We start from the raw sequence: 22,044 nt of genomic DNA on the forward strand, positions 1-22,044 counted from the left end.
AAGCCAGTGCTGCCTCCTTCCCTTGGAGTCCTCTTTTCTACCTCCTTGTGCCGAATCTTCTTTTCACCTCATTGGAGCTCCCTAGCCACAGTGGCTTCCACCAGGCTCTCATCCCTGGAGTTTGTCAGTGATACTGAAAGTTCACAGGAGCATTAGGTCTAGATTCAGAGTTTCCAAGAGTTTCTAGTGGGGCATGGGGTTTAGTTTTACTGTTACTATTTCTATCACCAGATCGAGCATTTATGGAATAGCCTGAGAACCTAACCATCAGCTGTGGAAATGTTTTTATAGAAAAATGTCACAACCTTTAGAGTATAATTCACTGTCAAATTGGCAACTACCTAGATATTAATAGGAATCCTTATTTAAACATGTCAAAATTAATCATGCACTGGTGGTTTTCTTGGGTCCTGTGACTCCTCAAAATGAAAGCCTCCTTTCTTTTTTTCCTTTCCTCCATTTCTCTCTCCCTGCCCCTTCCTCTTTCTTAATGCTTTTCTTTGGGGGGTAGTTCTGCCTTTTTTGAGAATAGGTTGATACGTAGAAAATACAACATGGATCGCTTTTATCAGCTGAATCAATAGGGCTCATTTAGGGACCTCAAATTATTTAATTTGTACATTATTCAGTCAGTACATCCCTTCTTCTTACCATTATGAGTCTCACATTTGCACAGCTCATTAGTAGAAGATGATAAAGGAAAGCAGGTGACACTCTATTAAGTCAGATTTTGGTCTCCCTTTCTCCTTGCAGATGGTTTGGGGAGGGAAGGAGAAGTGAGGATGAGAAAGGTGATTGGAACCTCTGACCTCAAATCCCATTACTTAATTTAATGCCTCTCCTTCTATGACAATCAAGTGAAAAGTAGACTTTAGTTAGTCTTTTTAATTTGATACAATGAGGTCAATGTCTTTTCCTTTATCTTCTCACATTTTAGAGGAAATACTTTCTATGAAGTAGTGGTAGAATCTGCTGCTATAGTACTTCTCAAGCTTTACAGTCTCAAGATCCCTTTATACTCTTAAAATTTTTTGAGAGCTCTAAAGAGCTTTTGTTTATATCTGTTAATATTTACCATATTAGACATTAAAATAGATAAGATTTTAAAATACCTATTAAGTCATTTTAAAATAGCATTAATAAACTCATTAAATGAATAACATACTTTTATGAATAATAATTGTACTTAGGAAAACAAAAAAATTAGTAAAAAGAATAGCATTTAAAAATGTTTGCAAATGTCTTTCAGATTTGGCTAAATAGAAGCCAGCTAGATTCTCTCTTTCTACATTTGTCTTTTCTAGTATATCATAAGTCATGTAGCTTCTAGAAAACTCCACTATAACTTGTGAGAGAAAGAGTGAAAAACGTTTTTAGTCTTATTATAAAAATAGATTTGGCCTCATGGACACCCTGAACACAATCCTTGAACTACACTTTGAGAAGCACTGTGTTGCAATATTACTTTTCAGTTGTCGTATTTTTTTTTCCTTTATATCAGTTTTGGTTCCTTTTTCAATGGCAATATATTACACAAGTGGTAGGAAAAATTCCAGTAATATTTCAGATATCCCTGAGAATTGAACTTTTAACACTTACAGTAGCTCTGTGATTGGAGTTTATGAAAGAACACTTTGAATATCACAGCTTTGACTTGCTGGTTTGGAAATTTACAAAGGATCCTGCTTTGCCCACTAATCATGCATATAGAAAAATGGACACCTGAGGGCAGCATAACACAATTAAACTTATTGGATAGAGAAGCATTCAAAACAAAAACAAAGTAGGAGCTTTTAGCAGAGCTACAGAACTGAAGTAATTACCAAATCAGTAGTATGCTTTTTCACCATTTATCGTAACATGTTGGAGGAGGTGGAACTGTCATGTGGGAGGGTGTGCCGGCTGTGTTTTTAATATCCCAAGATTTATGAAGCCAGATTTTACCAATGTATCATGAGAGCTTTTAGTTTCTCAGAAAGCATGTTTCCGCAAAGCTTCCAGACTCTACACTATTAAAAATGAAAAATTTTAGCATTATTTTATCTAATTCTTCACCCTCTAGGTCAGAGTGTTTGCTGTGGTTGGCTTTGCTGGTAAATACTTAATTGAGACAGCTGGCCCTATTAGCAGCTCTCCCTTAGGATTGAGTTAAGGTTAGGTCTTGGCTGGAGTTTTGTAGAAGGTTCCATTCCCCCAGCTGTCAGGGAAGGCATGCTCAAAGCAAAGACTTGGTCACACTTCTGCTAAGTTTGGACTATGGCTTGTATGGTTTCTAGGTGACTCTGTTAAGAACGAAATTCTCTCTCCATCTTAACTTACCCCCTTTGCTCTCATCATTACCACTAAAGTTGGGAGCTGATTATCTGCTGGGCTGGGAAGAAATACCATAACTTTAACAAAGGGAAAACTTGAAATTAAGGCACAGAATACATGAGGATGCCTAATCTATTTGCATGCTGGCTCATGGATGTGCTCAATACCAGTGCCTCCTCTTTCCGTTTTTCTTTTAGACCAGATGTTGGTAAAGTATGACCCACAGGCAAAACCCACTGACAGCCTGTTTTCATAAGTAAAGTTTTATTGGAACACAGCCACACCCATTTGTTTATATCTTTATACTAAAATGACAATGTTGAGTAGTTGTGACAAGGACCTTATGGCCTGTAAAGTCTAAAATATTTCCTCTCTGGTCCTTAACAGAAATTTACAGGATTTATCTCTTGCAGACTATTGCCCTTAGTCCATGAAACCTTCTATTCCCTCCCAGACATTGTAGGGTGAGGTTGAGGATGATCCTTTTACTTAACATTCTAAATGGGAGTGTGTTAAAAACATATCCGAGTTAAGTTTTTCAGAAATGATAAATTCATCAAAGAATTTCTCTCTAAAAGTCATTTAATGTGTCTTGAAAAGAAAAATAGCCTTAAGTTTGTCTGGAGATGTGAACACTCAGTCTAGGGTTTTTTGACTTTTTTTTTTTTTTTTTTTTTTTGCTGAGGAAGATTCGCCCTGAGCTATCATCCGTTGCCAGTCTTACCCTTTTTTTCCTTTTTATGTAAGCCACCACCACAGCATGGCCAATAACACGAGTGGTGTAGGTCCACGCCCAGGAGTGGAACCCAGACCACTGAAGTGGAGTGTACCAAACTTAACCACTAGGCCACCAGGGCTGGCCCTTGACTTTTTGATTAATATTTTCTCTCATTAATGATGGTACCTTAATTGGCTAAATATTCAAGATTTGGGCTTGCTGGTATTTTGGGATTTCAAATAGAATTCTTTCTTTTTATGGATTTTCTACTTTATGTATTATCTTTTTAGGTTAGTTTTGATTAAAAATATTTCCTGATTTTACAGGTAATGATCCAGAGATTCATATTCATTGAGTATCTGATTTGACTGGAAATGTTGCATTCATTTCAAGGGACAATTTCTGTGCCTTGTAAATGCATCGGGAGGCCTTTTCAAATCTCCGTGCCGTATTCATTTAATGGGAAGGAGTTCAGAATATAAGAAAGTACTATGAAAGCACTGCCTTGACATGCAACTGGCTGGCATTTGTTTCAGAGCAGGGCTACTTTTTTCCAAAGTTATGAATCAATTTGGGACGAAAATGAATAGAACAATGACAATGTGAGCTTCTCTGTGATACCTGTGAATTGCGGAGATACAAAGTCAATGGTTAGAGTTAGCTTTGTTCAGTGCACAGCATTTGTTTGAATAATAGTATTTCAAAATAATTGAGACAATTTCGTATAGCAAGAAGAAAAAAATCCAGGTATCATAAGGAGTGTTTCTTGATGACAAAGATTTCGCTTCATTTTACTTTTACTCCCTGATAAAAAATGATATAAAAACTCTGGGAGTGTTTAAACATATATCTCAGGAAGATGCAAAATGGACTGATCTGACCCTTAGCTTTTGCTCCTAAACCTTATCTAGAAGAATTACTGGTGAGTCAGAACAGGACAATAAATGACAGATATAAACAGCCTCAACTAATCAAGTATTCAAGACGTTGTTGGGCATCTTTGACGCATAGAAAGCCATGTATCTTGGTTATCTTTATTCCCTGCATTGGTCAGACAAATTTAGGCACAATGTATTGGGTGATGGCACTAATGTTTCCTTACTGTGGAGGACCCAAAATGTTTGGATTGTTTTCTGTTGGTCTGAATTTACATATCCATTTTCCCGCCTCATTGCTCTTTTCCTAATGGCTGTTTCAAAGTCTGTGTGAGTCAAATTGGTATCTTTATACTAATGTAGGCAATGCTAGGGTCACTGGGAAGCTATATAAAAGGCAATGCCAAATAAGCTAAATAAATAAACCAAATAAAATAAATTTGAATTTGGAATGAGGTATGATTTTATAAACCAAAATAACTCCAAGGCCTTTACCATTGTTTTTAAATGTTATAAAACATAAGAATTGTTGTTAATTAAATGATGAAAGTTTTATTTACACCTTACAATGAAATTCATGGTGTCTTAAAGAAGCATTTTTGACCCAGTGATCTTTAAACATATTGCTCGTGAATCTTCCCAAAAGAATTTTGAAAAAACTATCCTTTCTTCCAGTTTAAAGTTGTCAGCTACCTTTTTTTAGTATAAGTTTAAGTAATTAAAACTTATAAAAAGACATAACTTTTGATGTGGACATGAACTATTACTATTAAAAAGTAGTCTTTCATTAGATCTAAAGATCATAATGAGGGAGAAGCATTTCCAAACGACAGTGAATACCTCTGAAAATCTGCTCCTCCAAACAGCAGTGAGATCACTGGCAAAAAAAATGGTCAAAATCAACATTTTCAGAACTCTGGAAATTAACCAGAGGCTTGCAACAATCTAAAGATTGTTTATTGAAGAAAAAACAATGAGCTGAATTTCCATAAGTTCCTAAGTTTTGTTCGGTTTTCACTTGCCCTGTTACCATTCCCTTCTCCCCAGCTCCACAGTGATCTTGAAAACTAATAGCCTCACAATCACAGTAGCTATGAATACAGAAGTCTAGCACCCGCTGGAGTGGGCAGTTTGGAGCTCCTCCAAAAGCCCCATTCCCAGGGAATTGTCATCATTTGACTTGTCTGGCGGCTCCTCTTTCTTTGATTCAACTCTGTGCTCATTCAGTGAAAACAGTCTTTTCCCCAGAGCATGTGGCAATAGTTCAACATTACTGCTGCCTGAGGTGGTGATGACAGTTGGGGCAAACAAGAGGCTGACCAAAAAACTTAAGAGGAAAAGGTGGGAAATAAGGCATATAAAGGAGGCTTTGGTAAGCTCTGACATATTCTTGGAAATCTTTGTCCACATGCCCAGGAAAAACCTAAAAAGGCCTCAGGGTCTTATGTCTGGCTGACCCTGAGATTCTGCTCCAGCAGAAAGTAAAGACTAAGACAGACTTGTAAACTGCCTCCTGGAGCATTGAAAATATGCCTCAACACGCACATAGAACCTCATGGCAAAGGCTTGGATACTTATTGGTGCAAAGCATTTAAAGAAGTCGCTTTCCAATAATAAGCCTACTGCTGAGCTGACTGAGGAGAGACTTCAGTGGCCACACAAAACAAAGAATGTAGACTTTACAGAATTAGTTTAGGAAAAGCCACTAAACAAACAATACAGTGATAGAAAACAGCTGGGAGGGGGGAGGAATCTGATTTACAGATTTGCCATATTATTTAAAATCTCTAGTTTTCAACAAATAATTATGAAACTTGCAAAGAAACGGGAATGTATGGTCCATACACAGTAAAAGATAGCAGTCAATAGAAACTGCCCCTGAGGGAAGCCAGACATTGGACTTAGATTAGAAAAATGGATTAAAAGTATCCAACTGTGTGCTGTCTGCAAGAGACTCACTTTAGATTCACAGACAAACAGGCTGAAAATAAAAGAATGGAAAAAGAAGTACTGTGCAGATAGTAATTGAAAGAGAGATGGAATGGCTATATTAATATCAACAAAATATACTTTAAGACCAAAATTACTAGAGACAAAGACATTTTATAATGATGAAAGGGTCAGTCCACCAAGAGGATGTAACAATTCTAAGGTATAGGCACTTAATACATGGATAGACAACTGATGAATGGAAGGTAGGTTATGCACCCAACATTGGAGCACTTAAATCTATAAAGCAAATACTAACAACTCAAAGGAGAAATGAATAGCAATACAGTAACACTTGGGGACTTTAATACCCCACTCTCACCAATGGTTATGAGAATCAATAAGGAGACAGTGGATTTGAACAATATTGTAGACCAAATGGACCTAACAGACATATACAGAATATTCCACCCAACAACAGCAGAATACACATTCTTTTCAAGCACATGTGGAACATTTTCTAGGATAGATCATATGTTAGGCTACAAAACAAGTCTCAACAAATTGAAGATGATAAAAATTATATCAAGTATCTTTTCTGACTACAAAGATATGAAACTAGAAATCAATAACAGGAGGAAAACTGGAAAATTCACCATATGTGGAAATTATAATTTTATTTATTTATTTGTTTTTCCCCCCAAAGCCCCAGTAGATAGTTGTATGTCATAGCTGCACATCCTTCCAGTCGCTGTATGTGGGACGTGGCCTCAGCATGGCCGGAGAGGCAGTATGTCGGTGCATGCCCGGGATCTGAACTCAAGCCGCCAGCAGCGGAGCGCATGCACTTAACCGCTAAGCCACGGGGCTGGCCCCATATGTGGAAATTAAACAGTATACTTCTGAACAACCAACAGATCAAAGAAGAAATCAAAAGGAAAATTAAAAAGTATCTTGAGACAATCAAAAATGGAAAAACAACATACCAAAACTTATGAGATGTAGCAAAAGCAGTTCTAAGAGGAAACTGTAGCTATTAGCGCATATATCAAGAAAAAAGAAAGATCTCAAATAAACAACCTAACATTACACCTTGAGGAACTAGACGAGGAAGAAGAACTAAGCCCAAAGTTAGCAGAAGGAAGGAAATAATAAAGATTAGAGCTAAAATAAGAGCAGAAATAAATGGAATAGAAGTAGAAACACAGTAGAAGAGATTAACAAAATGAAGAGTGAATTTTTTGAAAAGATAAACAAAATTGACAAACCTTTAGCTAGACTAACCAAGAAAAACAGGATTCAAATAAATAAAATTATAAATGAAAAGGTAGACATTACAACAGATACCACAAAAATACGAAGAATCATAAGAGACTACTATGAACAATTATACACCAACAAATTCGACAACCTAGAAGAAATGGATAAATTCCTAGAAACATACAGCCTACCAAGACTGAATCCTAAAAAAATAGAAAACCTGAACAGACCAGTAACAAGGGGATTGAAGCAGTATCAGAAACCTCCCAACCAAGGTAAGCTCAGCACCAGATGGTTTCACTGGTGAATTCAAAGATTTAAAGAAGAATTAATGCCAGTCCTTCTCAGACTCTTCCAAAAAATTCAAGAGGAGGAGGGAACACTTCTAAACTCATTTTACGAGGCCAGCATTACCCTGCTACCAAAGCCGGTTACGGACACTACAAGAAAAGAAAATCACAGGCCACTGATGAATACAGATACAAAAATCCTCAACAAAATACTAACAAACTGAATTCAACAGCACATTAAAGGGGTCATACACCATGATCAAGTGGGGTTCATCCCTAGGGGGCAAGGATGTTTCAATATACACAAATCAATAAATCTTATACATCATATTAATAGAATGAAAGATAAAAATCATATAATTATCTCAATAGATGCAGAAGAAACATTTGACAAAATTCAATATCCTTTCATGATAAAAACTCTCAATAAATTGGATGTAGAGTGTACCTCAATATAAATAAAAGCCATATATGACAAGCAAAGCTAACATCATACTCAGTGGTGAAATGTTGAAAGCTTTTCCTCTAAGATCAGGAACAAGACAGGGGTTTCTATTCTTACCACTCCTATTCAACTTAGTACTGGAAGTCCTAGCCAGAGCAATCAGGCAAGAAAAAGAAATAAAAAGCATCCAAATCAGAAAGGAAGAAGTAAAATTGTCTCTGTTTGTAGCTGACGTGATCTTAAATACAGAAAACCCTAAAAATTCCACAAAAAAACTGTTAGAGCTAGTAAAGGAGTTCAGCAAAGATTCAGGATAAAAAGTCAATATTCGAAAATTGGTAGTGTTTATATAAAGTAACGATAAACTATCTGAGGAAGGAATAAAACAATCCCAGTCACAATAGCATCAAAAACAATAAAATACTTGGGAATAAATTTAACAAAGGAGATGAAAGATCTGTATACTGAAAACAAAAAGACATTGATGAAGGAAATTAGAGACACAAATAAATGGAAAGATGTCCCATGTTCATGATTGGAAGAATTAATATTGTTAAAATGTCCATACTACCCAAAGCCACCTATAGATTCAATGCAATCCCTACCAAAATGTCAATGGTATTTTTTACAGAAATACAAAAAAAATGCTAGAAGTTGTATGGAACCACAAAAGACTCCAAATAGCCAAAGCAATCTTGAGAAAGAAGAACAAAGCCAGACTGCATCACAATTCCAGATTTCAAACTATACTGCAAAACTATAGTAATCAAAACAGTATGGTACTGGCATAAAAATAGACACATAAACCAATGGAACAGAATTGAGAAGGAGCCCAGAAATGAATGCACACATACACAATCAACTAATATTTGACAAGGGAGCAGCCAAGAATACTCAGTGGGGTAGAGAAGACAGTCTCTTCAATAATGGTGTTGGGAAAACTGCATATCCATATGCAAAAGAATGAAACTGGACCACTATCTTATACCATACACACAAATCAACTCAAAATGTTTTAAAGACTTGAGCATAAGATCTGAAACCGTAAAACTCCAAGGAGAATACATAGCAGGTAAGCTCCTTGACACCAGTCTTGGCAATGATCTTTCTGGATTTGACACCAAAAGCAAAAGCAACAAAAGCAAAAATAAACAAGTGGGACTACATCAAACTAAAAAGCTCTGCACAGCAAAGGAAGCCATCGACAAAATGAGAAGGCAACCTATGGAATGGGAGAAAATATTTGTAAATCACATATCTGATAAAGGGTTAATATCCTAAATATATAAGAAACTCATACAACTCAGCAGCAAAAATAATAATAATAATCTGGTTAAAAAGTGGGCAAAGGAACTGAATTTTTCCAAGGAAGATATGCAAATTGCCAACAGGTAAATGAAAAGATGCCCACCATCACTAGTCATTAGGGAACTACCAATCAGAACTAAAATGAGACGTCACCTGTTAGAATGCCCCTCATCAAAAAGACAAGCGTCAACAACTGCTGGCAAGGATGTGGAGAAAAGGGAACCTTTGTGCGCTGTTGGTGGGAATGTAAATTGGTACAAGCGTTATGGAAAACAGTACAGAGTTTCCTCAGAATTAAAATAGAACTACCATATGATCCAGCAATCCCACTTCTGGATATATATTCAAAAGAAAGGAAATCACCATCTCTAAGAGATACCTGCACCTTCCTGTTCATTGCAGCGCTATTTACAATAGCCAAGGCATGGAAACAACATAAGTGTCCATTGACGGATGAATGGGTAAAGAGAATGTGATGTGTGTGTGTGTGTATATATATATATATATATACACACACACATACACATATATGTATACATATACATACACATATATGTATATATATGTATGCACACATACATATGTACACACACATACATACGTATACACACACAATAGAATATTATTCAGCCATAAAAAGAAGAAATTCTGCCATTTGCGACAATATGGATGAACCTTGAGGGCATTATGCTAGTGAAATAAGTCAGAAAGAGAAAGGCAAATATTGTATGATCTCACTTATATGTGGAATCTTAAAAAAACCAAACTTGTAGAAATAGCAGATTGGTGGTTGCCAGTTGGGTGTGTGTGTGTTGGGGGAATGGGTGAAGGTTGTCAAAGGGTACAAAATTCTAGTTATAAGATGAATTAGTTCCTGGGATGTAATGTACAGCATGATGACTATAGTTAACAATACTGTATTTTTGAAAGTTGTTGAGAGAATAGATTTTTACTGGTGGGCCACTTATGCAATAATGGATAATGTGTCTGACTCTGGATCAGAAGAGAATAGTTTTTAAAAGTTGTCACTACAAAAATAATGGTAAATATGTGAGGTAATGTATGTGTTAACCTTATTGTGGCAGTCGTTTAGCAGTGTATGCATATATCAAATCATTATGTTGTACATCTTAAACTTACACAGTGTTATATGTCATTTATATCCCAATAAACTTGGGAGAAGGAGAAAAACATAACTCATAGACGCAGAGAGTAGATTGGTGATTGCCAGGGGCTATGGGTGGAAGAAATGGGTGAAGGTGATCAAAGGGTACAAACTTCCCATTATAAGATGAATAAGTTCTGGACATCTAATATACAGCATGGGGACCGTAATTAACAATACCATATACTTGTAAGTTGCTAAGAGAGTAAATCTTAAAAGTTCTCACCACACACACATATAAAAGGAACAGACACTTCTCCAAAGAAGATATACAGATGGCCAATAGGCATATGAAAAGATATTCAACATCACTAATCATTACAGAAATGCAAATCAAAACAACACTAAGATATCACCTCACGCCCGTTCGAATGGCTGTAATCACCAAGACAAAAAACAACAAATGTTGGAGAGGATGTGGAGAAACAGGAACCCTCATACACAGCTGGTGGGAATGTAAACTGGTGCAGCCTCTATGGAAAATGGTATGGAGATTCCTCAAAGAATTAAAAATAGAAATACCCTATGACCCAGCTATCCCACTACTGGGAATCTATCCAATGAACCTGAAATCAACAATCCAAAGAGGCTTATGCACCCTATAGTCATTGCAGCATTATTCACTATAGCGAAGAAGTGGAAACAACCCAAGTGTCCCTCAACTGATGATTGGATCAAGAAGATGTGGTATATGTATACAGTGGAATACTACTCTGCCATAAAAAAAGACAAAATCGTCCCCATTTGCAACAACATGGATGGGCCTGGAGGGTATTATGTTAAGTGAAATAAGCCAGAAGGAGAAAGACAAACACTGTATGATCTCACTCATATGTGGAATATAAACCAACACATGGACAGAGAAAACTGTATTGTGGTTACCAGGGGCAATGGGGGTAGGGGGTGGGCACAAGGGTTGAAGCGAGATGTATATATGGTGATGGACAAACAAAAATGTACAATCAAAAATTTCACAATGTTATAAACTGTTAAAACATCAATTAAAAAAATGAAGTTCTCACCACACACACACATAAAAGGTAACTATGTGATGCTATGGATATGCTAACTAACCTTATTGTGGTAATCATTTCATTATATATACATATATATAATACAATATATATAAACAAATTTCTGTACAATATATATATACACATCATCACGTTGGACACCTTAAACTTACACAATGTTACGTGTCAATTATATCTCAATAAAGCTGAGGGAGAAAAGAATTGAAGGGAGAAATAGACAATTCAACAATAATAGTTTGAGACTTTAATACCCCACTTGCAATTATGCTCAGAATAACTGCACAGAATATCAACAAAGAAATAGAAGATTTGACACTGTAAACCAACTAGATCTAACAGACGTCTGTAGTACACTCTACCCAACAACAGCAGAATATGTATTTTTTTCAAGTACAAATGGAACGTTCTCCAGGATAGGACGTAAAACAAGTTTCAATAAATTGAAAAGGTGTGAAAATATACAAAATATGTTCACTGAGTACAATGGAATGAAATTAGAAATCATTAACAGAATGAAATTTGTGGAAATTGAACAACACATTCCTAAATAACCTATAGGTCAAAGATGAAATTGACAAGAGAAATTAAAAAATACTTTGAGATGAATGAAAATGAAAACAGCATAAAACTTATGAGATGCAGCTAAAGCAGTGCTAAGTGTCAAATTTGTTGCTATAAATGCCTATATTAAAAAAGAATGATCTCAGAACAATAGCCTAAGCTTCGAGTATAAGAAACAAAAATAAAGCAAACTACACCCAAAGAAAGCAGAAGGAAGGAAATAATATAGAGCAGAAATAAATGAAATAGAGATAAAACAATAAACATTTTAATAAAACCAGAAGTTTGTTTTTTGAAAAGATCAACATTGACAAATGTCTAGCTAGCCTGACTGTGCAAAAAAGAAGACTCAAATTATTAAAATCAGTAATGAAACTACTGTTTCCTTACACTACTATTACCTTACAGAAATAAAAAGGATTATAAATGGATACTATCAACAATTGTATGTTAATAAATTAGATCACTTAGTGAAAAAGACAAATTCCTAGAAAGATAAAAACTACTGAAACTGAGTCAAAAAGAAATAGAAAATCCAAATAGACTTACAGCAAGTAAAGAGATTGAATCAGTAATGAAAAAAAAACTTCCCACAAAGAAAAGTCCAAGACCAGATGACTTCACTTGTGAAGTGTACCAAACATTTAAAGAAGTTTTAATATAAATTCTTCACAAAATCTTCAGAAAAAATAAAAGAGAGAATGCTTTCCAAATCATTCTTTGAAAACAGTATTACCCTGATACCAAAACCAGACAAAGCAATCACAAGAAAACTAATATCCCTTAAGAATATATCTTGTGAATATAGATAGAAAAATCCTTAAAAAAAAGGATTAGACATCATAACCATTTGAGATTTATTCCAGGAATGCAAGATTGGTTCAACATATGAAAATCAATCTAATACACTATATTAATGGAATAGAAGAGAAAAGCCACATGATCATCTCAGTAAACACAGAAAGAGCATTTGCCAAAATCCAACATCATTTCATGATTAAAAGAAAACATGTAATAAGCCAGAATAAAAGGCAATTTCCTCAATCTGAAAATGAGCATCTATGAAAAACTCATGGCTAATGTCATGCTTAGTGGTGAAAGATGGAAAATTATCCCCCAGATCAGGAACAAGACAAGAATGTCCGCTCTCGCTACTTCTATGTAACTTACTGAAGAATTTAGGTAAGGTAATTCGATAAGAAAAAGAAAGAAAAAGCATCAGGATTAGAAAGGAATAAGTAAAATTATCTCTGTTTGAAGACCTGATTCTGTATGTAGAAAACCTTAAGGAATCTACAGAAGGAAAAAAAAGAACAAGTATTAGAATCTAAAAAAAACAATGTTCAGCAAGGCTGCAGAATAAAAGTTGAAAATACAAAGATCAATTGTATTTCTATATACTAGCAATGAACAATATGAAAATGAAATTCATCTCATGTACAATAGCATCAGAAATGGTAAGATACTTAAGAATAAACTTACAAAATAGGATCAATACATTGACATTGAAAACTACAAAACATTGTTTCAAGAAACCAAGAAGTGGAAAGTTATTCCATGGTCATGGATTGGGACACTTACGTTAAAGTGGCATATCCTCAAAAGTGATCTTCAGGTTTAACAGAATCACTGACAGGATCCCAGCTGGTCTTTTCTCTTTTTTATTTTTTTGCAGAAATTGATAGCTAATCCTGAAATTCATGTGGAAATGCAAAGGACCCGGAATAACCAAAAAAATCTAGAGAAAGAGAAACAAATTGCAGGGCTTACACTTCTCAATTTCAAAACTTACTACAAAACATTGCTGAATGAAATGAAAGAAGACACAAATAAATGGAAAGACTTACCATGTTCATGGATTGAAAGACAATATTCTTAAGATGTCTGTACTACCCAAAGTGATCTACAGATTCAATACAATCCCTATCAAAATTCCAATGGCGTTTTTTGCAGAAAGAGAAAAACTCATCCTAAAATTCGTATGGAATATCAAGGGACTGCGAATAGCCTACATAACTTTGGAAAAAAACAACAAAATTGGAAGACTCACACTTTCTGATTTCAAAACATATTACAAAGCTACAGTATTAAAAAGAGTGTGGTACTGGCATAAAGACAAGGCAAATAGACCAATGGAATAGAATATAGCACCCTAAAATAAGCCCTTGCGTATATGGTCTAGTGATCTTCAGCAAGGGTGCCAAGACCGTTCAATGGGGAAAGGACAATCTCTTCAACAAATGATGTTGGGAATAAATGATATCCACAAGCAAAAGAATGATGTTGGACCCTTATACCATGTAAAAAATTAACTCAAAATGGATTAAGGACCTAAATATAAAATCTAAAACTATAAAACTCCTAGAAGAAAACAGAGGAAACCCTTCATGACATTGGACTTGGCAATGATTTCTTGGATATAACACCTAAAGCAGAGGTAACAAAAGCAAAAATAGACAAATGGGATTACATCAAACTTAGAAATTTTTGTACATCAAAGGACACAGTCAACAGAGTGAAATGGCAACCTATGGAATGGGAGGAGATATTTGCAAATCATATATCTGATGAGTAGTTAATATCCAGAATATGTAGCAAACTCCTACAAATCTACAACAAAAAAATCAAGTAACCCAATTAAAAAGTGGGCAAAGAGCTTGAATAGAAATTTCTCTGACGATAATATATACAAGTAACCAACAAGCGTATGAAAAGATGCTCAGCATTCACTACTCATCAGAGAAATGCCAATCATAACTACAATGAGATATCACCTCACACTGATGAGGATGGCTACTATAAAAAAAAAAACAAACAGAAAATATCAAATGTTGGTGAGTATGTGGCAAAATTGAAACAGTTGTACACTGTTGGTGGGATTGTAAAATAGTGCAATCCTATGGAAAATAGTATGGAAGATCCTCAAAAAATTAAAATAGAAATACCACGTGATGCAGCTGTCCCATTTCTTTGTCAGTCCAAAAGAACTGAAAGCAGGATCTCAGAGAGATACTCGCACACCTGTGTTCATAGTAGCTCTTCACAATAGCCAAGAAGCGGAGCACCAGCGAGTGAACGGAAAAACAAAAATGTGGCCTATACAGACAGTGAAATATTATTCAGCCTTATAAAAGAAGGAAATCCTGACACTTGCTACAACATGGGTGAACTTTGAGGGCATTTTGTTATGTGAAATAAGCCAGTCATAAAAAGAAAATCTGTGATTCCATTTTTATGAAATATCTAAAGTAGTCAAATTTGTAGAACAGAAAGTAGAATGATGGTTACCAGAGGCCAGGGGGAAGAGGAAAAGGAAAGTTGTTTTTTAATGGGTATAGAGTTTAAGATTTGCAAGATGAAAAAGTTCTGGAAATCTGTTTCATAACGATGCGAATATACTTAACACTACTGAACTGTACACTTAAAAATGGTTGATGGTAAATTTTTTTAACCACAATTAGAAAATGCAAATGCAAAAGACAATTTACTACAAAGCTACAAGAATCAAGAGAATACTATACTGACATCAAACCAGACATCTAGATCGATGCAATAGAGTTGAGAGTTTAGAAGTACACCCTTACATTTATGGTAAGTTGATTTTCAACAAAGATGCCAAGACTGGAGGAAAGAATAGCCTTTTTGACAAATGGTGCTGGGACAACTGGATAGCCACATGCAAAAGAGTGAAGTTGTATTGGTATGTCCTACCCTGTACAAAAATTAATACAGAATGTATCAACTATCTAAATGTAAGAGCTGACACTATAAAATTCTTAGAAAACATAGGAGTAAATCTTTGTGACCTGGATTAGACAATAATTTGTTATATGTGACACCAAAAACATAAGTAACAAAAGAAAAAAAATAAATTAGATTTCATCTAGATTAAAAACTTTTTGTGCTTCAAAGGACACCATCAAGAAAGTGAAAAGACAACGCCCAGAATGAGAGCAAATATTTGCAAAGTACATACTGATAAGGTGCTTATATCCAGAATATATGAAGAACTCTTAAAACTCAACAATAAAAAGACAACTCAATAAGAAAAGGGCAAATGATTTGAATAGGCATTTCCCCAAAGAACATATACAAATGGCCGGTAAGTGCATGAAAAGATGCTGAACGTCGTTAGTCGTTAGGGAGATGCAAACCAAAACCACAAGATACCAGTTCATACCCAGTGGGATGGCTAAAATAAAAAGGGCAGCTTAAGTGTTGGTAAGGATATAGAGAAATTGAAAGTCTCATACACTTCAAGTGGGAATGTAAACTAGTGTGGCCAGTTCAAAAAACATTCTGACAGTTCCTCAAATGATTAAACGTAGAGTTACCATATGACCCAGCAGTCCTGCTCTTGTTATATACATGAGTGGAATGAAAACATATGTCCACACAAAAACTTGTACACAAATACTTATAGCAACATTATGCATAGTAACCAAAATGTGGAAACAGACCAAATATCTGTCAACTTCTAAATGATAAACAAAATTTGATATATTCATACAATGGAATGTTATTTGGCAATAAAAAGAAATTAATTACAGATTCATGCTGTAATAGGGATGAACCTTGAAAACATTATGCTAAATGAAAGAAGCCAGTCATAAAAGGCCACATTTTATATGATTCCATTTTTATGAAATGTCCTCTATAGGCAAATCTACATAAATAAAAAGTAGATTAGTGGTTGCCAGGAGATGGGTATTGGGGATGGGAGGAGAGATTTGGGGAGTGACTGCTACTGGATATGGAGTCTCTTTTTGGCGTGATGAAGATGTTCTGAACTAAGATAGTGGTTATGGCTGCACAACTTCATCAATATACTAAGAATTACTAAATTGTATAGTTCAAAAGAGTGAATGTTATGTGAATTATATTTCAATAAAGCTGATATTTTTAAAAAGATATAGTGAGTTGGCACTTCTCCATCATCATATAAAAAAATCAACTCTTTTTATTCCATTTCTTTTTCTCTTACTAGTCATAATTTGTCTACTTTTCCATAGTTTTTTTTTTTTTTCCTCATGTAATGTTTTTATACTTGGGAGCCTTCTATTGATCATTATTTGGTACTTATTTGCAACAAAAAACTATATAAGTTGAAATGAAAGTTTCAATTTCGTATGACTATAAGATTTCAAGTGTTTAAGTATAAATCATTCTGAAAGAAATTTTTATCATTGTTAACAATACGAAATTGATTAAAAAACAGATAATGTTACGAGTATTTGAATTCACCAAATCACATATTAAAAAACATTTTGGTTTTTAACTGATGATTAAATTATGTCCTCTTTTAATTTTGTTAAAAGCAAAGAATTGGAAACCACCTGACTTGGAAAAGAGTTTGTTACCTAGTCATTATTCATCCATTTTCTCAAATCATCAGAACATATCCAAAAAGGGCTTGCCAAGTCATATCAAAATGATTATTGATTATACTTGTTACTTTTTACCTGGAGGCACCTTGTTTGATCTGATACACTTGATAAGAACTGGGAAAACTGAAATGTCTTTTTCAACATAATGTTGTGAAATGATGTTTTTCATTAAAGTTCCTTTCTGTGCTTCAAATAAATTTTTATCCAAACTTAGGACTGCAGACTTAACTTATTCAAATTACGGGAACTATCTACAAATAAGTTAATTGGCAAAGCCAGTTCTTGTTAAAATGTTCATCCAATATTTCATGTAAAGTCTGACTGTGCCCTCTTTGCTGATTGAAGAGGCAAGAATTTTAACAAAAATTATTTAGCGTTTTCACTATAATTAATTAGGTAGCATGGGTTTCATGTTGTAAAGTAGCAGAGCGCTTGTGAAAGGGGAAGTGGGAAGCCATTACTTTTAAGACACCTAAGCGTATATGTTCTCAGGCAGATCTGTAGTTTTAAAGTTAAGGCTCTGTATACAGACTCACTTAAAACTATCCATGGCGTTGCATCCCTTTTAAAGTCTATCTCCAGTAATGTTTTGCCCCAGCTTGAAGACTACTGTTGTACCCTTCTTTTAGTCTTTTCTGAATAAAATAGCCTTGCAGAGCATATGTTTTATTTGTGTGTGTACTCTGCAAAGGGATATTAATATGTGCGTGTACTTCCTCTTCGCTTGGACCACATTTTGCCCAGGATCCCCTGCTTGTGCCACTTGTTTGTGTTCTACATCCCTCTCCTGCACTCGTGACGGATTTCTGTTGGTGTTGAGTGAACCTCAGAATCCTTCACAACTGGCAGCTTTTACCAGTTGGTTGGAGTTGGCATAGGAGGTGATTCTCTAGCATAGTAATTTTATTAGTTTTCCCAGTCAGCAAATTTGTATCTTTTCTCTTTTTGGAGTTTAGATTTTCTAACTATGTTTTGTTTCTTAATGAGATTTTCTTTGGTTAAACTTATTATCCTTCAATCAGCTTGGCAGCAAGTTTGAAGACAGTTCTCCACTGGTCTCTTGCTTTTCTGTACCTTTTGTGAACAGAAGCTTTGGTTGCCTTTGTTTTGGTCTGTCTTTCAAGATTATTTCTCTAGTGAGCAGCTTTGGAAGATATAGTAACCCCAGAGCAGTGGATAGATTTGCTTATAGCTTTGGAAGGTAAGAGCTGATTTCTCTCTTTAGAGCAGAGGGGCAAGCGTGCTTACTGTCCATTATGAAGATTCAGGTTCCCAAATCTCAGGCTTCTTCTCCTGGAGCGCAGCCCACTGTGTGTGTAGGTGTCAGCTGGCCCTACTCAAGTTGCTCCGTGAGCAGTGGGATTCAGGGAACTGGAGCAAGACAATACTGATATTCTGGCTACTTCTATTGTTGTAATAAATTCCTGTGCCTCTGACCTAGGAGTCTTACTTCTTCTGCCAGCATTCATGAGATTGTGACGGGCTGACGTTAGCTTGAAAGTAAGCTAAAATCTCAGATCCTTCACGTTTCTTGACACTATTTAGGAAATGCAAATAAATAAGCAAATAAATAGCTATCAGAGTTCAGCTCAGAAATGTCATTTTTATTCATATTTTTCATTAAAAACTACATTATTTATTTATATGAATGTATAGATTTTTCAGATTTTTTTCATAGGTTAAAATAAAAGTTTGACATAATTTTGCTATTTGTATTTACTGACAGTTTTAAAAACATAAGCCATCTAGTTTTTCTTATGCATATAAATTTGTATTATATGTATGTGTATATATATACACATATTTTGGGGAGTGTGTGTGTATTCATGTTTTGAAAATCCAACTCAATCTTGCTTTACTTAATCATTTTAAGAATTAATCTTAATTCCGTATATGTCATTATGGTGTATTATTTGCCTATATTCCAGAATATTGGAAAGAAGATGACCTGCCAAGAGTTCATTGCAAACCTCCAAGGGGTAAATGAGGGTGGTGATTTCTCCAAGGATCTACTGAAAGTAAGCATTGAAATGTTGGTTTTTAGATATACTTAAGTTTATATTTTCTGCTTACTTTTTAATTCAAAATAGACAGGCTAAGGATCATGCAAGTATTTTGGTTTTTGCTCTTGGTTTTATTGGTGATGTTTCTATTGGGCCTTGTCCTTGATGTGTCAGACTGCAAAGTACCCTTCAATTAATAATTCCTAAAAGTCCACATTGTAATCAATAATACTGGGATAATAAGTAGACTTGGAATGATTCGTAAAAATAGGTAGTAGACAGCTTTTGAGCTTTTATTTGTAAGCAGACCGTCATAAATTGAGAAGGGTCACAAAGGTATAGTCACTGTGGAGACAAAAAAGAATTTGCAGACTATAAGGGAAGCGCTTCTGCCTATATTCAGTCCCTAGTCACAGAGCCACTCAGGTTGTCTCTGGAAATAGATTAAATTAAGTCTGGTAATTGTAGAATGCCTGAATTATTTGTACTTGGCTTTATTATTGGTCATAATCAACATGTTTTTCCCTATGATCAGATTGATTTCGAGGAGACAACAAAATCAACTTTGGAATTCGTAACATTCTACAGCAGCATAAATGAGATGTGCATTTGATCAAATATAATTTGTGATTGATTGATAATGGGTGTGAATATTTTAGAAGTTCAGGATAAGATGTGTATGTTGAGAATGTGATTTTTACAGATTTCTATTTGATTCCAGCCTTCTCTTTAAGAACTTTATACACATGTAGATTTCTTTTGTCATCAGTTCCTTTGAATGAATTTGCTAAGAAGGGTGGCACGTTTGAGTCATGGTATAATATGGAAATGTACCAGCTGAGAGATTAGTCCTTTATTATGTTGTTTTTTTGTTTGTTTGTTTGTTTGTTTTGTGCGGAATATTGGCCCTGAGCTAACATCTGCCAATCCTCCCCTCTTTGCTGAGGAAGACTGGCCCTGGGCTAACATCCATGCCCATCTTCCTCCACTTTATATGGGACGCCGCCTCAGCATGGCTTGACAAGTGGTGCGTCGGTGTGAGCCTGGGATCCGAACCGGCGAACCCCGGGCCACCACAGTGGAGCACGCACACTTAACTGCTTGCGCCACGGGGCGGGCCCCTTTATTATGTTTTATATGACTTTTAAACTATATAAAGTATATATAATAGAGTTCTGCCAGATTCGGAAGGACATACTATATGGAAAATGAAAGAAGTTATAAAAATATGGTATGAGGAGGTTCTAAGTCTTACTTTGATTGCAGCTTGTTAAACAAATAACATTATGAAAAAAGCAGAAAGAAAAGTAGCTTCATCTTACTATATAAGGAAGGTATTTTTCAAGTTGTTTCTTTATAGATTTGCTGCCATTTCTAAAGCTACAATTCCAAATGGGAGATAAAAGGTATTGGAATATGACATGATAAATATATTCTGTACATCCACTGAACATGTACACATGTTAACGAGTCTTTTTTCAGTTTAGTGGTATTAGCATGGAAAATAATGGAATCTTTCTAAGAGGATTTGTGAGACTTTTATCAAGTTATGTCAGAAATGAAAACTGACAGGAAAAATTTTCGTAGTGAAGCCTTTAGATTTTAGTGGTAGCTCATGGTAGTATGACTGTGGGCAAATTATTGGGCAGATTTAGAGCATGTTTAATGGAGCTGTCTGAAACCAAACATAGTTAATGTACAGTCCAGTGGCTACTGTTCATCTTGGGTAAACATATGTTCTTTGATTTACTCTACCAAGAATTTGCTGGATGATTTGTTGCAGTTGTACAACTGAGATCATGTTTACAAACCTCAGGGGGAAAAATATGTATTATATTTTTCTTTATTTACTGTGAGAAGATGACAGTGAAATGACACTGAAAATAACAGTGGCATTTAGCGTGGCAATTGTCAAGTAAAATATTGATATGCTTTCATAACAAACCCCAGCCACTCACCGACCCAAGATGCGAGTTTTCCATTTCAGTAGAAATCTGGATTTTACTGCAAATTTCAGCAAGAAAAGGTTTTCTTCAAACCATTTTTGTTTCATTTCACTCTTTATGTGGCTCTTCCTTTCCCCCTCTCTTCCCTTCTCCTCCCACCTACCTCTTCCCTTCCTTTTCTTCCTCTCTGTTTCTGTCTTCTCCTTTCTCTTTTGTTTGCTTTGTTTTTCTTTTGTGTCTCTTTCTTTTCTCTCTCTCCATATCTATCTCTTGATTCTCTGCTGAGATTAATAATTGGGTAGAATATTAATTTGAATTTTGGGGGAAAATATGATTATACACGTCATGCAGACAGATACATACATACATACAGATAAACACAAAAACATTTGGTATCATCTTACAGGTTCCAAGTAACCCCTATCTCTCTTCTTCCACCCCATCTCCAACTTAAAAAATTACAGGCATGTACAACATTCAGTTTAAGTTATGAGGTAAAATGCTTAAAGTTACATGGATTGAACTGAGGCTAATGTTACATGTTGACCTTATTACTTTTAGATTTCTTTGGATCAAAAGTAACATTTGGATTTATGTCTGTTGTTGAGTGCGGTTGTGTAGTTGGGAATATTTATGAAGGCCCACTGTATGTTCACCAGGTGTTGTGGATTTGGAGAACATGCTGGAACCAAAAGGGCCCTTGTCCTCAGAGATCACAAAATTGAGAAAGATGGACGGTTTTTTCCTCCCTTAAAATGGATAGTTATTCCGTATTAAAAGTGTAAACTGAATTCTGCTTGTTCTCAACAG

The 22,044-nt window shown here is 35.2% G+C and overlaps 1 protein-coding gene across 5 annotated transcripts in view; it reads left to right on the forward strand.

The window, feature by feature from the left end:
- Positions 1-22,044, forward strand: part of PSD3 (pleckstrin and Sec7 domain containing 3) — a 535,293-nt gene that overhangs the window by 280,595 nt on the left and 232,654 nt on the right. For 4 of the 5 annotated variants that reach the window (XM_058525349.1, XM_058525352.1, XM_058525351.1 and 1 more), the window contains one exon: positions 19,214-19,303. The exons of the other annotated variant lie outside the window; for it this stretch is intronic. In XM_058525349.1, the coding sequence (XP_058381332.1) occupies positions 19,214-19,303 (90 nt within the window). The remainder of the gene's footprint in view (positions 1-19,213; positions 19,304-22,044) is intronic. 5 annotated transcript variants of the gene reach the window in all.

This window comes from Diceros bicornis, chromosome 29, assembly GCF_020826845.1.
Source record: "Diceros bicornis minor isolate mBicDic1 chromosome 29, mDicBic1.mat.cur, whole genome shotgun sequence".
Lineage (NCBI taxonomy): Eukaryota > Metazoa > Chordata > Mammalia > Perissodactyla > Rhinocerotidae > Diceros > Diceros bicornis.